Raw genomic sequence first — 14,769 nt, 5'->3', positions numbered from 1 at the left:
TGACTTTGCACTACTCAAAATAAGCAAAAAACAAACAAAAACAAAACAAAACCCAACCCTAAAATGTGTCCCCCTAGTGATAGCCCTTAGAAGCTAGGAAATCAAACACTTAAAAGATATGACTGACTAAATGAAGGTGGCCAAGTCACTGTCAAAAGCCATTTGGAGCTTGAAAATTCTGTCTTCCTATCTTAAGCAATTTTAAATTACAGAAATTAAATTAAAGAAAAAGAAAGGATTCTGGCATGTATTTTCTTGATTAACAGTATTTATCTGAAAAGGAAACAAGATTGTTTTTTACAGTCAATGAAAGCATCTACTTCATATCTGAACTCTCAGAATGCATTTGGACCATATTATCAGGCTCCTTACAGAAATATCATCATTTAAGCATAATTCAATGTGATATATGCCTTTGCTTTTATTGAGAATTGATAAAGAATCATCCATTAATGAGCCGGGTTCCGTGACTCATGCCTGTAATCCCAGGACTTTGGGAAGCCGAGGCAGGCAGATTGCTTTAGCTCAGGAGTTTAACATTAGACTGGGCAACATGGTGAAAGCCTGTCTCTACTAAAAATACAAAAATTAGCAGGGCATGGTGGCAGGTGCCTATAATCCCAGCTACTTTGGAGGCTGAGGCAGGAGAATCACCTGAGCCTGGTAGGCAGAGGTTACAGTGAGCCTTGATCGAGCCACTGCACTCCAGCCTAGGTGACAGAGTGGACCCTGTCTTAAAAAAAAAAAAAAAGAATCATTTATTCAAAGATGTTCACAATATAGTTAACTGAAAAAAGCAGCTTAAAAATAATTGTTAAATATCAGTGTATGGATAGGAAAAAATCAAAAGTATATAATTAATTATTTTGATGTTTATCTCTGAGAAATAGGATGGTAAATTTTTTTTTTTTTTGAGATGGAGTCTCGCTCTGTCGCCCAGGCTGGAGTGCAGTGGCGCAATCTCGGCTAACTACAACCTCCACCTCCCAGGTTCAAGCGATTCTCCTGCCTCAGTCTCCCGAGTAGCTGGGATTATAGGTGCATGCCACCACACCCAGCTAATTTTTTGTATTTTTAGTAGAGACGGGGTTTCACTGTGTTAGCCAGGATGGTCTTGATCTCCTGACCTTGTGATCCGCCCGTCTCGGCCTCTCAAAGTGCTGGGATTACAGGTGTGAGCCACCGCACCAAGCCATAGGATGGTCAATTTTTTGTGTTTTCTTTTCTCCTGTTTGCATTTTTTAAATTATTAAATAGAAGGCACTATTGAACAGAGACTGTGTTTTTCGTTATCACTTATGTTATCAGTACTGTTTGCAGAAAGACCCATAAAATATGTTTCTGTTTGAGTTTATTGGCCAGGTGCGGTGGCTCACGCCTGCAATCCCAGCACTTTGGGAGGCCGAGGCAGGCAGATCGCTTGAGGTCAGAGTTTGAAACCAGCCTGGCCAACATGGCGAAACCCTATCTGTACTAAAAACACAAAGATTAGCTGGGTGTGATGGTGGGCGCCTGTGGTCCCAGATACTCGGGAGGCTGAGGCAGGAGAATTGCTTGAACCCAGGAGGCAGAGGTTACAGTGAACCGAGATCGCGCCACTGCACTTCAGCCTGGGCCACCGAGGAAGATTCGGTTTCAAAAAAAAGTATATTTCTGTTTGGGCTTAGTTCTGGTAAAAATGTTTATTTTGTAGATTAGTTTTTATATTTTCTCTTGTCAGATAATCCAAATTACTAGTTACTCAGCACTCCCCCTCCCCATTTTTTTGAGACAAGGTCTCACTCGGTCACCCAGGCTGCAGCGCAGTGTGTGCAATCACAGCTCCGCCTCCCAAGCCCAAGCGATCCTCCCACCTGAGCCTCCAGGGTAGCTAGGACTACAGGCGCGTGCTACTATGCCCAGCTAATTTTGTTGTATTTTTTGGTAGAGACGAGTTTTGCCATGTTGGCCAGGCTGGTTTCAAACTCCTGACCTCAAATGATCTGCCCACCTCAGCCTCCCAAAGTGCTGAGATTACAGGCTTGAGCGACCATGCCCAGCGGGCATTTTCATTTTATCCCATAAATTCAAAGTTTGGATTGAAGCTAGAGGAAGATAAACAACTGTAGCAAGATTTTATAAAGAAACAATTAGACAATAGATAGGTTATTTTTACTTTAACTTCAGTTGTTACAGTCGTGTGCCATATAATAGCATTTCAATCATGTAGAATGTATATACAATGGTGAAAAATTCCTGTTGCTTATTGACTTAGCCATTATAATATTGCAGTGCAACATGTTACACATTTGTGTTGATGCTGGGGTAAGGAAACCTACTTCACTGCTACTCATATAAAAGTATAGCACATCCAACTATGTGCTATATGTAACACAGTATGTAACGCTTCATAATAATAAATGATTGTTACTAGTTTATGTGTTTAGTATACTATACCATACTTTTTATCATTTTTAAGAGTATACTCCTTCTACTTATGATAAATAAAGTTAACTGTAAAACAGCCTCAGGAAGGTCCTTCAGGAGGTATTCCAGAAGAAAGTATTGTTGTCATAGGAGATGACAGCTCAATGGATGTTATTGTCCCTGAAGACTTTCCAGCAGGACAAGACGTGGAGGTGGAAGACAGTGATATTGAAGATCCTAGCCCTGGGTGGGCCTAGGCTAATGTGTATGTTTGTGTCTTAGTTTTTAACAAAAAGTTTAAAAAGTAAAAAAATATATATTTTTTAAAAAGAAAAAAGCTTACAGAATAAAGATGCAGAGTGAAAATGTTTATTCTGCTGTGCAATGTATTTGTGTTTTAAGCTAAGTATTATTACAAAGAAGTCAAAAAGATTTAAAAAATTAAAGTTTATAAAGTAAAAAAGTTATAATAAGCTAAGGTTAATTTATTATTGAAGAAAGACACAATGTTTAATAAATTTAGTGTAACCTAAGTATCCAGTGTTCATAAAGTCTACAGTAGTATACAATAATGTCTTAGGCCCTTACATTCACTCACCACTCATCACTGACTCACTCAGAGCAACTTCCAGTCCTGCAAGCTCCATTCACGGTAATTGCCCTATACAGGTGTATCAGTTTTTACCTTTCATATTGTATTTTTACTTTAGCTTTTCTATGCTTAGATCACAAATATTTTCCATGATGTTACAACTGCCTACAATATTCAGTACAGTAACATGCTTTTCAGGTTTGTAGCCTAGGAGCAGTAGGCTCAGGTGTATAGGAGGCTCTACTATCTAGGTTTGTATACATGCACTCTACGATGTTCAGAGAATGACAAAACAGCCTAATAATGCACTTCTCCAAAGGTATCCCTGTCGTTAACTGATGCATGATTATAACTTGCTACTTAATTGTACGGTAGTAGCTTCTAAAACTATAAGCATGGCACCTAAAAGGAACTACAAATGCAAATTTACTTCAAGGTGAAAAAAATAATGACCTTAGGGAAGTCTGTCCCTTATTAGTGTGGCAGACACGTTGTCAAGGAACACAAAGCAAGCTTTCTCTGTTAAATGATCATCATATTTATGTCAAAGCTGTTATCTGCTATTTACCAAGATAATTTTGCAGTCTGAAGGAAAAAACCCTTTAAACTTTGAAACAATGTTTTAATCTAAATGAAAACTTCGAAGTTTTGAAAAAATTTGTTGGTCTAAATGAAGGATCATAAGAAGATGCTAAATTGAGATTTTCACTGTAATAGATCGCTGGTATCAGCTGGCATGACTATGGGGCAAGAGAATAACATTCCATAATTTTCTGCAATACCACAGATATGTGCAGATAGCAATAACTTGAGAAACAAGGTTTTAGTAGTTTTCACAAAATACTTAGGGCTCTGTGGTACCAGGAGTTCAGAGTGCAAGAGGGTGCTGTTGAGCTGACTATAAAAAATATTGGCTTTGTTTTTGCAACCGAGGACAATGTTAAGCAAACACATGTATATTGGAATCACTTTCTACTTTATGTTGCCTTTAACGAACATAATTTAATTCTATCAGTTTCCCAAGTTGAGAATATAAAAGTAGAACTGTGGTGCTCTTACTAAGCTGTGGAGGTATAGCTTGAGGAATCTGACCGGATAGTGAAGGGTCTGAAAACCATATTGTTTCAGGAATGCCTAAAGGAAAGGCAGGGATAATTGAAGAGAATTAGGTAGAAACACTTAACGGTTTTCCAAATACTGTATGTAAAAAGGAAAAAGATTATAGTGGAGAAGCCCAGCAGATTAACACCTTAATCAAATGATCAAAATGAACATCAGTAGTATTAGAATAAATCAAAATCATGTGCTGCCCAATAGGCTTCAGTGAGAAGAAAACAGCACCACTTCTGTGATATTCCTGCTAAAAGATACACAACCTGAATCTAATCATAAGTAAACACCAGACAAAACAATATTGAGAAATGGTTTACAAAATAACTGGCCTGTAATCTTCAAAGTGTCAAAATCATAAAAGTCAAAAAAAGACTAAAGAACTGTTTTAGAATGGAGACTAAAGAGACAGCAAAACTAAATAAAACGTGATTTTGAACTAGATCTTTTTGCCATAAAATATTTACTGGACAATCGGTGAAACTTGAATGGGGTTTCAGGAATAGATGGTAGTAATGTAGCAGTGCAAATTTTATTGTTTTGATGGTTGTATTGTGGTAACTTAGAAGAAAGTCTTTTTTTGTAGGAAATATACACTAAAGTATGGGGGGGTATCAGGCCAACGACTCATCTCAAATGGTTCAGGGAAAAAATGTTTTTTATGCTGTTCTTGCAACATTCTATACGTTTGAAATTATTGCATTAATATCTTAAAATTTTGAAACAAAAATTTCAGTGTTCCTTGAGCCATATCATTAAACAAAAAAACGTGAAAAAATATGTGAATAGCTGTTGCCTGGAAGAAGGCTTCTAAAGGGATGAACTAACATCACTGGGTAGAAATTATCAGGAAGTAAATTTCATCTTAATATAAAGATCTTTATAACATAATTAGACTTGTCCAAAACCCAAATCTCAACTGGACTACCCGTGAGTCAGTGAGTTCCCTGTCAAAAAAATTTTAGACACTGGCAGTTCACCTAACAGATATTGTTAGAACGCATTTTTCTTTGGATGAAAAACAAACTAGATGATATACAAATGTCTCTTTCAACTTTACGGCACTAGCATGCCATGATTCTACTTCTTTTAAATGAACCTCTGTTTTGAATCTTGAATAACCACTGTATTAGAATAATAATTAGACATCTCTCAGGCACTGCTCCCTTCTTTAGAGCCCTGCTATGGTCTTCAACAGCATTAAAGACTTAGCTTCCGCAATAAAGATTATTAACTGGTCATAGTATTCAGAGGCTTTAGGCACTCCCCTTCTCCACCTGAAAGAAGTATACTCATTATTCAAGACCCATCTCAAAGTTTTCCCACTCTGTGAAATTCACCCCAAATTCCCCAAGCAGAGTTAGAGCCATCCTTCTGTTTTTCATACTACTTTGTATGAGAGCAGAGCTACTACTTCTACAGGACTGACTCTGTTGTATATTTTTAACTTGAAAAATTTTTCTTCTAAAAGATAGGTACAAAAAATTTAAAAATTTTTATATATTCAAAATTATTTATGTAGTCATCTATCTCCATTCCTATCCCCCGGACTTTGAACTCCTTCAGGGCCTCGAAGCTGTATTATTTATCACCTGAATCCCTCAACAAGCTTTGCAGTGCCTGAGCCTCAAATAGGGTGGCACACTTATCACCATCAGCAACCACCACAGAGTTTATAATCTAATGAAGTTCCAGGATAAACACAAACATATACAAGTCAAAGATGAACAGAACCACATAAAGCAAATACAGAATAAAACTAGCTTCAAGGGTACAGACTTTCACAAATGTTATTAGGCTAAGGGCTTCTTGAAGGCAGGAATCATGATTCATCCATTCCTGTATTTGCAGTGCCCAAGCACAGTGCTTGGCACATAGTATATGCTCAAGGAATATATATGTTATGTTCGAGGAATCAAACCGCCTCACCTTTAAATACGCCTTTTATGAGAGGCGCTACTGCTGTATTGAAGACTTCTTCCTGTTCAGTAGAGGGATCAAACACAAAATCGTAGGTGAAGGATTTATCTGTACCAACCACCACCTAGAGAAGGCAAGGGACAAGGCGTAAGGTTAAAAATGAAAGGCAAGACCACACCCCTCGTTACCATTTGGCCCCAGCTGTTCAGACACAGGCTCTGGACTCTGCTACGCACCTGAGGCTCTCCGGGCACGAAGGAAAGGCACATTTGGCAGCCCTCGCTAATCTCTTTGGGGACCAGAGGGCGACAACGCAGCGCCACTCTTACAGGAATTCCCTTCACCTCTTCCTTCATGATCCTATCTCAGCACCGTCTCTGCGAGGGGGAAAAAGAAGGCTCGCTGATGAATGTTAGTAGGTCAGCAGGGGTGGGAGGGCGTCCTCCCCGGTTCCGACCCTCCTCAGCGGGAACACTATCTTGGGAGATTCACCCTCCAGGACTTGGCCAGGCCTGGACCGCCCGTCAGCCCTGCACTCTAAAGAGAGTGCACGGGCTTCTGAAATGCAAAGAAAAAACTCCAACGGGGACGGCGACAAAGAACCAAAGCCCTAGGGTATTGGGTAAAAACAGGTTCTGAGCTAAGGTGTGCCCCGTAACTCACCAAACTAAATGTCCCTTCCCCGTTCTCCCTGGGTCTCCCGCCGCCCTGTCCCAGCCGGAGCTTTAACCGCCAAGTTTCAAATCCGTCCCGGAGACGCCAACCAATTGCAGTGCGGTCTGCCCGAAGGCGGAGCGCGCACGTCGGCGCGCGCAGGCCGGCGCGCTGGGAAGGGGAGGGTCAGCTCTTTGCACCCTGGCCCGGCCTCTTTTCGACCCTGCGGAGCATCCGCTTCCGGTTCCCAGACTGAATTGGCGGTGAGCGGAGCCTGAGGTCGCTGTGGACTACCCACTGGTGAGGTGGTGCGGCGTTTATGCGGCTGAGAGCGCATAAAGGCAGAATGTGGGGCGGGGACGTGGGAGGTGGCTGGTCAGGTGAAGGAAGGGTCGGTCTGAGGACCCTACCATTACTAATCACATCTAGGAAATGTGGGGCGGTGCCTTGCCCCAAGTCCCTGCGGGTAGTTAACACTCCCTTGGGCTTCTAAAGTAGATCTTTTTAGACTCGACCCTGATTTCCTCTTCTCCAGGTTTAAGACGGTAACATATGTTTTGCAGGATTGTGAAAAATGAGGTCCTCTTTCTAGAGTACCTGACAGGTTGCTTGGCATCCAGAAGATGTTTAGCTAAGTTAAGAGTTTTCTTCTTTCTTCCTTCTCTCCTCCAACCTTAACACCTAGATGTGGGCTGGGTCTGTAGACTGACTGCCTTGGAATGGGTTGGAGCTGCTTTCTGAAACTTGCTGGGCTGCTCTCCCTTTTTAACCACTTTTTGTCTGTTCTGATTCACTCTTCCAGGGCCTTGCCCGAGATGGACAGCCGGATTCCTTATGATGACTACCCGGTGGTTTTCTTGCCTGCCTATGAGAATCCTCCAGCATGGATTCCTCCTCATGAGGTGGGAACCATCTGTATTCCTGAGTAGGAGATTTTTTCCTCCTGGGCATAAGATGATGCCTGAAAGGTAGGATAGCAGGGTTAGAAGGTGAAATGGAGAGTGAATCTTAGCTCTTGTAGCCAGAGGACCCAGAAGCTGGATTCTGAGCAACAGGACGCATTGGGAACTTCTTTATGGAAGCCTCCTGCTAGGGTCTGTTCACACCGGTTAATTCTGGAAATTTGGAGCCTTCGTTTCCATACTGTTAAGAGGTTCAGCGCGGTGGCTCATGCCTGTAATCCCAGCACTTTGGGAGGCCAAAGCAGGCGGATCACCTGAGGTTGGGAGTTCGAGACCAGCCTGACTGACATGGAGAAACCCTATCTCTATTAAAAATACAAAATTAGCCGGGCATGGTGGCACATGCCTGTAATCCCAGCTACTAGGGAGGCTGAGGCAGGAGAATCGCTTGAACCTGGGAGGCAGAGGTTGCGGTGAGCCGAGATCGAGCCATTGCACTCCAGCCTGGGCAACAAGAGCAAAACTCCATCTCAAAAAAAAAAAAAAAAAGGTGAAGAAATGGGGAGCTACTGGGCTGTCCCAGTGCTATCCATCTACTCATTTAGTCAGTGTTATCTGTTCTACTTAAATTAAGTCTATGACCTTTCCTTTTCCCGACTTCAGCGTAATTCATTAGTGTTCCAGATGAAGGTAGGTGTGAAGTAAGACTGGTAAAATTTCTGGGGTTGCTGTGTCTTGCAGAGGGTACACCACCCAGACTACAACAATGAGTTGACCCAGTTTCTGCCCCGAACCATCACACTGAAGAAGCCTCCTGGAGCTCAGGTGAACTTATGAAACCTTATTCCAGGCTAGATTTGTCCATACCAGAAGTTGGCAGTGTTGGGGGGATGGATTGGAAAGCAGGTGCAGATGTGACGAAACTTTCCTTCTTGTGGGCAGAAAAACTGAGATAACACTTCTACAACTTCTGACTGTCCTCTCAGGGACACACAGGCTGAGCTATAGCACAATGATGCTACTAGTTGTTCTTGTGTTTGTGGTCTCTATTGAGCCCCCATTCTGTGCTCTTGTCTTACAGTTGGGATTTAACATCCGAGGAGGAAAGGCCTCCCAGCTAGGCATCTTCATCTCCAAGGTATTTATGCCCAGTAGGCAATATGGATCGTTACTTCCCTTTGTTAAATTAACAGATTGCAGAACCCTAATGTCCCAAGGGCTGAGAGGATGACTCAGTGGATTCATAGAAGGGGTATAATGGAGACACCCCCTTTCCCACTTAAAACTTTTCATTTGGCAGGCCATCTGTCTGCATACATTGTCACAGAAAAACAACAGCACCTTACATTTGAACAGCACCGGATTTCACTGATAGTCTTCTGAAATTATCGCATCCCAATCACATGTATTCTCTCTTTACCAACAGGTGATTCCTGACTCTGATGCACATAGAGCAGGACTTCAGGAAGGGGACCAAGTTCTAGCTGTGAATGATGTGGATTTCCAAGATATTGAGCACAGCAAGGTGAGCACAGTACTTGGGCTGTGGTGCTGCAAGAAGCCATCTCAAATAGGACGGATTGGACAGGAGTAGCCTAATCTGTAACTTAATAAGAAAGCATTTTGCTGGGCACTGTGGTACACACCTGTAATCCCAGCTACTTAGGAGGCTGAGGTGGGAGGATCACTTGAGCCCAGGAATTTAAGACCAGCCCAGGCAACATAGCAAGACCCTGTCTCAAAAACAAACAAACAAACAAACAAAAAAAACCAAAAAGAGAGAGAGAGAGAAAGTAAGCACCTCTCCTGGGAAAGTACCGGAGGGAAGCAGCTATTAGTGACACACAGGTTGGAGTGGCAAATCCCTTTCCCCCTATTATGATTCTGTCTTGGGTCATATCTCTTCATTTGTACAAGCTGCTGTGTTCCTTCCAGGCTGTTGAGATCCTGAAGACAGCTCGTGAAATCAGCATGCGTGTGCGCTTCTTTCCCTACAGTAAGTGCCACTTTTTTCACTTTCCGGACAGGGCCCTAAGTAAGAACTCTTTAAATACTGATGACTAGAGGCCCTACAAGTTGGGGATAAGGAATCAGGAGATCAAGCCTGAAGATAACCTGCTCTGTTCCTCCTTTTCTTCTTCTTTCCTTCAGATTATCATCGCCAAAAAGAGAGGACTGTGCACTAGGAAGTTGCAGCCCACAGCCCTTCATGTGGACTCTGCCATGACATGCTAACTAGACTTCAGGGGAGCCACTTCTGTTTTCAGCCCCTCCCTGGAATAGTGAGTTGGGAGGATGGGGAGACAGCTAACCAACTGCATTGCCCAAACCATATTGCACTTTTAGTTCCCTAGTTTTCTAGGTGAGCTTCATTCCCTAAAAGGAGGATGATGATATCTAGGCATAACCTAGCCTGTGAGGAACCTAGTTAGGAAAGACAACTGACATTTATTGAATACCATGCACTAGTCCCTTACATATGTCATATTTTAATTATAGAAATCAGTAGCAAAAAGAATCTTGGGGATTTTCCATCTGACTTCCCTGGCCATCTTATCCCATCCTTGTACTACCAGAGGATTCATACACTTTTGAGACTCTAGTGAGACCCTGTTTTCACCCCTTCCTCCTCCTAGCCTCTCTCCCAGAAAGTAAAACACAATGCTGAAGAAATATTGGTGTGACTTTTGAATGTTACTGATTGGATGTAAAATGCTATCGAGGGAAGAAAAAGCTCTTCCAAAGAGAGGAGCCACTGGAAGGAACAGAGCAATACTATACCTCCCTCGCAACTACCTATGATGTCTAACCAGAACATTAGAGAGCCGACGAACTTTAACCACAGTATAACTAAGGAATGGCATAGAGTGAGGGGCACTGAAAGAAACTGCCCGTTCCCCTAGGAGCTTTGAACATTTCTCTGCAGGGGACAGTAGTAATATAATTCTCTCTTCTCCTTTCCCACATTCTTTGATCTGGAACATAAACAAAGGAAGGGGCTTAGATGCATTTCTTTTCTGAGGCAGCAGTAAGAAATTGGTTCACAGTTTCCAACTTGTAAGTTGAGTAGTGCTAACTGCTGACTTCTCCCTTTTCTTCACCCCCAGCCCCAAATAACATTCTGCCATGTTCCTAGATCTTTAGTTACCAATCCACCATTACAAGATTCCCGGTCATGCCTATGCCATCGCTACTGGCATGTTCAAAATACCCATTTGGTATTTTCTAGTGTGAGGCTGGGCGCAGTGGCTCATGCCTGTAATCCCACCACTTTGGGAGGCCAAGGCAGGCAGATAGCTTGAGGCCAGGAGTTCGAGAGCAGCCTGGCCAACAAGGTGCAACCCCGTCTCTACTAAAAAATGCAAAAATGAGACGGGCGTGGTGGGATACTGCCTGTAGTCTCAGCTACTTGGGAGGCTGAGGCAGGAGGATCGTTTGAACCCTGGAGGTGGAGGTTGCAGTAAGCCAAGATGGCGCCGCCACACTCCAGGCTGGGTGACAGAGTGAGACTGTCTCAAAGAAAAAAAAAAAAAGTTTTCTAGTGTGGTGTGGGGTGATGTACCCCTATGATGAAGTCCCAAAATTTGCCTTGAAAGAATCCTGGGGAGCTTAAATATGTATTTATAGGCCCTTCTACTGGACAATGATTCTGTTAGTCTGAGGTAGAATCTGGAAACCTGGATTTTTAAAGAAGCAAAGGAAATAAGTAAATAAGTCTTCAAATGTAGGAAACATTGTTCTAAATAGTAGTACTATACTGTATGAGGAGGGTCTGGTTCTTCCTATATATCCCACCCTAGCTCTACTGGCGTACCTCTTCTGGAGCCTCACTGCTATTGTTAGGTGGCAACATCCCTTGAGAGCAGAGCTGGAGGTAGAATTAATGTAGCTGTCTCTATGCTTCCTGGGAAATCCTGTTCTGTGCTCCTATTTGCTGACCCCATGCCCTGCACTGGCCACAAAAGAAAGAAAATAGTAGCTTGGTTACTTCCATAAAGGCATGTTGAGTGACTTGGCTGAATGTTGAGGTCCAAGACTCTCCCTGTGGTTAACAGGTCTTAAAACATTGTATCTAAGAAGTATGAAAAACATGGTAAGAAGTGCCAGCCAGGTGCCATGGGCCTAAGAGGCAAAAACCCTCCTGCCTTAAATTGGCTCTCGTTTGAAATACTTGGATTGGTTCTATGTTAGGGCACCAACATGAGATAATTGCATTGTGGAAATATAGGTATAGTGTGGAGAAAGCAGAAGCAATAACAGCCTTAGGTTAAAGAACCATTTATTGAGAGTGTAGGTAAACAACAACAAACAGTGGAGAATGAATTGTATTGGCCTTTGAAGTATGTCAGCTGCTATAGAACTGTATTCTCTACAGATGTCTTTTAGCTGTCGGAGAAGGTAAGGTAGAATTCCCAGGTGCTGCAAGAAGCTTCCACCCAGTAGCTGTGAGATGCAGTCAGGATAAAATGATAGCACTTTCAGGGGTTCTGTTTTTACCCCAAGCCTAGGAATTGGAAGAGAGTAAGTGGCCATGTATCATAAAACGAGGTGGGGAGGAGAACTGGTATGGCAAGCCCAAATGTAAGAAATCCATCAGAGGCAGAGAAAGCCTAAGCTGTCAACAATAGCTTCTGTTGCCTGACTCCTCGAAGGATTCCAGTTCGATTTCAACCGCTGAAGTGTGTGTTAAGGAAGCTAATACAGTGAGGTGACTGGAGTCAAATCTTAACACCCAGGGTCAGCTTCTAGGAGATGTAGAAGAGGAATTCTGATCTTACAATCCCTCTCACCTAAAGGCAAACCAAGGAACTACTTTGGGCTAAAGTTAGTCCCATTTTCCCCTTAAGTACCACTCATGGATCAACTCAGCAAGGAAACTTACCTTCTCTACTTGTATACTCCCTACTCCAGCAAAGCTAGGAAAAAGGATACTCCCCTCTTTTGGTGGAGGTGAAGTCCTTGTGGAAAGAAGGGCAGAAGCCACACGCTGGAACAGCTGTGTGTGTGTGTGTGTGTGAATGGTGACCAAAAAAAAAAAAAAGGGAAAAAAGGTCAGGTTCAGAGGCTAGGATAATTCAGGACCTTTGAGATACATGATGGGGAGATGAACCTTGACCCCCACCCCACAAAAGATAAGCCAAGGTTATCCAAAAGAGTAAGCAGTGGTGGTAGCTACAGACAGAGCGCAATTAAAGTATCATAGAAAGAAACAAGTATTACCTTTTTCACGTTGTAACCGGTTTTGGCACTGGTCTCAATAAACATCACATTGAGGTTTCTGGATTTTTCTTCACCCTCTTCTGCAGTGACTTGTCTGGATGAATCAGAAATGATGAAAAGGGCCAGAGTTATTGGATATGGATAGATTCTTCTGAGGTGTAATGATGCTTACCTAGGGCCAGGAACTCTAGAAGCCTTAAACCCATGACCCTTCTGATTACAGGGTGGGGACTGTCTCCTATACCCCCCCATATCCTTGTGCCCTGATGGGACGCCCCCCTGTCCTTCCCATCCTGCAGTGCTGGGAGGGGGCAGAGGGGACTAAGGTAACTCCTCCCCAAGTAAATAGAGGACAGTTGACCCTCCCCGTAGAGACTGAATTTTAGGTATGCCAGAAGAAGTTGTAGTTATACTTTACCTTTTGTTATCCAAATCAATCTTATTACCCACCAACATGATGACAACATCGTCACCTCTTTCTGCTCGTACATGTTCTACCCACTTATCTGTCTCCTTAAAAGAATTGATGTCTGCAAGAGAATATGTTGCAGAGTGTTGAAACATTTAGGAGAGATTTGGAGAGAACATTTCCTCTCTGCTAATTTTATCAATCTCCCTATCAATCCCTTTATAATCCCCTTTTCAAATAAGACATTGCATAACACCCACTTGTGATGTCATAGACAACCACTGCAATAGTTGAATCACGAATGTAGCTAGGAATTAGGCTGTGAAAGCGCTCCTGGCCAGCTGTGTCCCATAGCTGCAGCTGAACCTGCATAAAACAAATGTTTAGGAAGAAGATGGGGAAAGGTAGAAAAGAAACTAGCCTTTTTAAAAAGCTCAAACCTAATAAAGGCAGAATACAAAAGGTCAGGTAGACTGGATCCCTGAGAAGTGGCTGCTATAGCCTCAAACCAAATGGCCTATAGTCCTAGGACACGTCCAACCAATTTCAATATACTGTTTTGATTCAGGAAGACCCTACAGCACAGCAGATTTAAGGATTCAAGGTCTCTTGGACTTTATGTTACAGTTGGAGATTAGATGGAGGCAGACAGACAAGAAACATCATAGGGCTTGGTAATTTGAAGAGGCTTCAGTTTTTTTTGATGGTGCTACCCAACTGTGATGAATAGGCCTAAGGGGTTGAAGTGTAGGGTTAGTGGTATGAGAGTTAACACTCACTATTTGGTCCTCCAAGTACATGGTCTTAGACAAGAAGTCAATTCCAACAGTTGCCTGCAAAAGAAAATCAGATACACTCCAGCGTTCTCTCTATTACTAACATGAGGCGGTCTTAGAACCCAAAGTGCAGAATGACCTTTCAAGAAGTTGTCCTGGCTCCACTTCCCAATGCTTATAATACATAACTTTGAGGAGGAGAATCTCCAGGTGAGTCCGCCAAGAAGAGCGGCAAAAATATACCATATGACTCAGTGGTGGGCTTACCTGGCAGGCGCAGCCGAAGCTGTTGTACATGAAGCGGGTGATGACGGATGTCTTCCCTACTGTGAGGGAGATAAGCAGGCCAATCGTCGCCCTCAGTGCCCTTTCTCCCCTCAAAGTTTCTATGAGCCCTCCCTTCTCCTCCCACTCCAACCTTTCCCAACGAGAAGGAACTCGGTTCCCCAGAGAATGCCCCACCCCATTTCATACCAATTACACCTCCCTGTCCCCAAAGCCCAACCCAGACCCGCACCGCTCTGCTCTCCCAGGAATAAGAGTTTAGATTTCCACAGAGACTGGTATTCCGTTCTTTCGGCAGCCTCCAGGCCAAAGCCTCCGGCCTCCATCCAGGCCTCGTCGTGACCAAAGGCAGACATCACTTCAGGTAGGTTGCAGCCAAAATGGCTTCCAACGCTCAGCCTGCGCCGCCGGTCGTCACGCCGTGCTCTACTGACGTCGGCTGATGGCCATTGGCTTCACACCCAGGCGTGGGCACGGCCACGCCCCCTCGGCCCC

General features: G+C 43.2%; 3 protein-coding genes across 7 annotated transcripts in view; 1 reads left to right on the top strand and 2 right to left on the bottom strand.

Annotated features, from left to right (window-relative positions):
• Positions 1–6,751, bottom strand: part of KIF4A (kinesin family member 4A) — a 125,779-nt gene extending 119,028 nt beyond the window's left edge. For both annotated transcript variants that reach the window (XM_030806615.1, XM_030806616.1), the window contains exons 1-3: positions 6,692–6,751; positions 6,265–6,405; positions 6,038–6,152 (exon numbers count right to left, since the gene is read on the bottom strand). In XM_030806615.1, coding sequence (XP_030662475.1) covers positions 6,038–6,152; positions 6,265–6,384 — 235 coding nt within the window. In that variant the 5' untranslated portion in view covers positions 6,385–6,405; positions 6,692–6,751. The remainder of the gene's footprint in view (positions 1–6,037; positions 6,153–6,264; positions 6,406–6,691) is intronic.
• Positions 6,752–6,889: 138 nt separating this feature from the next.
• PDZD11 (PDZ domain containing 11) lies at positions 6,890–10,257 on the top strand. Of its 3 annotated transcripts, XM_012499016.2 has the most exons (8): positions 6,902–6,982; positions 7,246–7,317; positions 7,485–7,584; positions 8,326–8,409; positions 8,666–8,722; positions 9,011–9,109; positions 9,520–9,580; positions 9,736–10,257. In XM_012499016.2, the coding sequence occupies exons 3-8, from the start codon at positions 7,498–7,500 to the stop codon at positions 9,768–9,770; spliced, it is 423 nt and encodes a 140-aa protein (XP_012354470.1). In that variant the 5' UTR covers positions 6,902–6,982; positions 7,246–7,317; positions 7,485–7,497; the 3' UTR covers positions 9,771–10,257. The 3 variants fall into 3 exon arrangements, with proteins under 3 accessions (XP_003272727.1, XP_012354470.1, XP_003272728.1); XM_003272679.4 differs by lacking the exon at positions 7,246–7,317 and having other exon boundaries at positions 6,890–6,982; XM_003272680.3 differs by having other exon boundaries at positions 6,914–6,982; positions 7,246–7,584.
• A 1,589-nt stretch (positions 10,258–11,846) lies between these two features.
• RAB41 (RAB41, member RAS oncogene family) lies at positions 11,847–14,670 on the bottom strand. 2 transcript variants are annotated; one of them, XM_030806614.1, is made up of 8 exons: positions 14,507–14,670; positions 14,257–14,315; positions 13,993–14,046; positions 13,474–13,579; positions 13,223–13,334; positions 12,805–12,898; positions 12,517–12,580; positions 11,847–12,258 (listed from the first exon to the last, which is right to left on the bottom strand). In XM_030806614.1, exons 1-8 carry the CDS (start codon positions 14,628–14,630, stop codon positions 12,203–12,205), a joined length of 669 nt encoding a protein of 222 aa, XP_030662474.1. In that variant the 5' UTR covers positions 14,631–14,670; the 3' UTR covers positions 11,847–12,202. The 2 variants fall into 2 exon arrangements, with proteins under 2 accessions (XP_030662474.1, XP_003272726.1); XM_003272678.1 differs by having other exon boundaries at positions 14,257–14,312.
• Between the last annotated feature and the right edge of the window lie 99 nt (positions 14,671–14,769).

This window comes from Nomascus leucogenys, chromosome X (genome assembly GCF_006542625.1).
Source record: "Nomascus leucogenys isolate Asia chromosome X, Asia_NLE_v1, whole genome shotgun sequence".
Taxonomy (NCBI): domain Eukaryota; kingdom Metazoa; phylum Chordata; class Mammalia; order Primates; family Hylobatidae; genus Nomascus; species Nomascus leucogenys.
The sequence above is the reverse complement of the archived record's forward strand: the minus strand, read 5'-3'. Positions and strand labels throughout refer to the sequence as shown.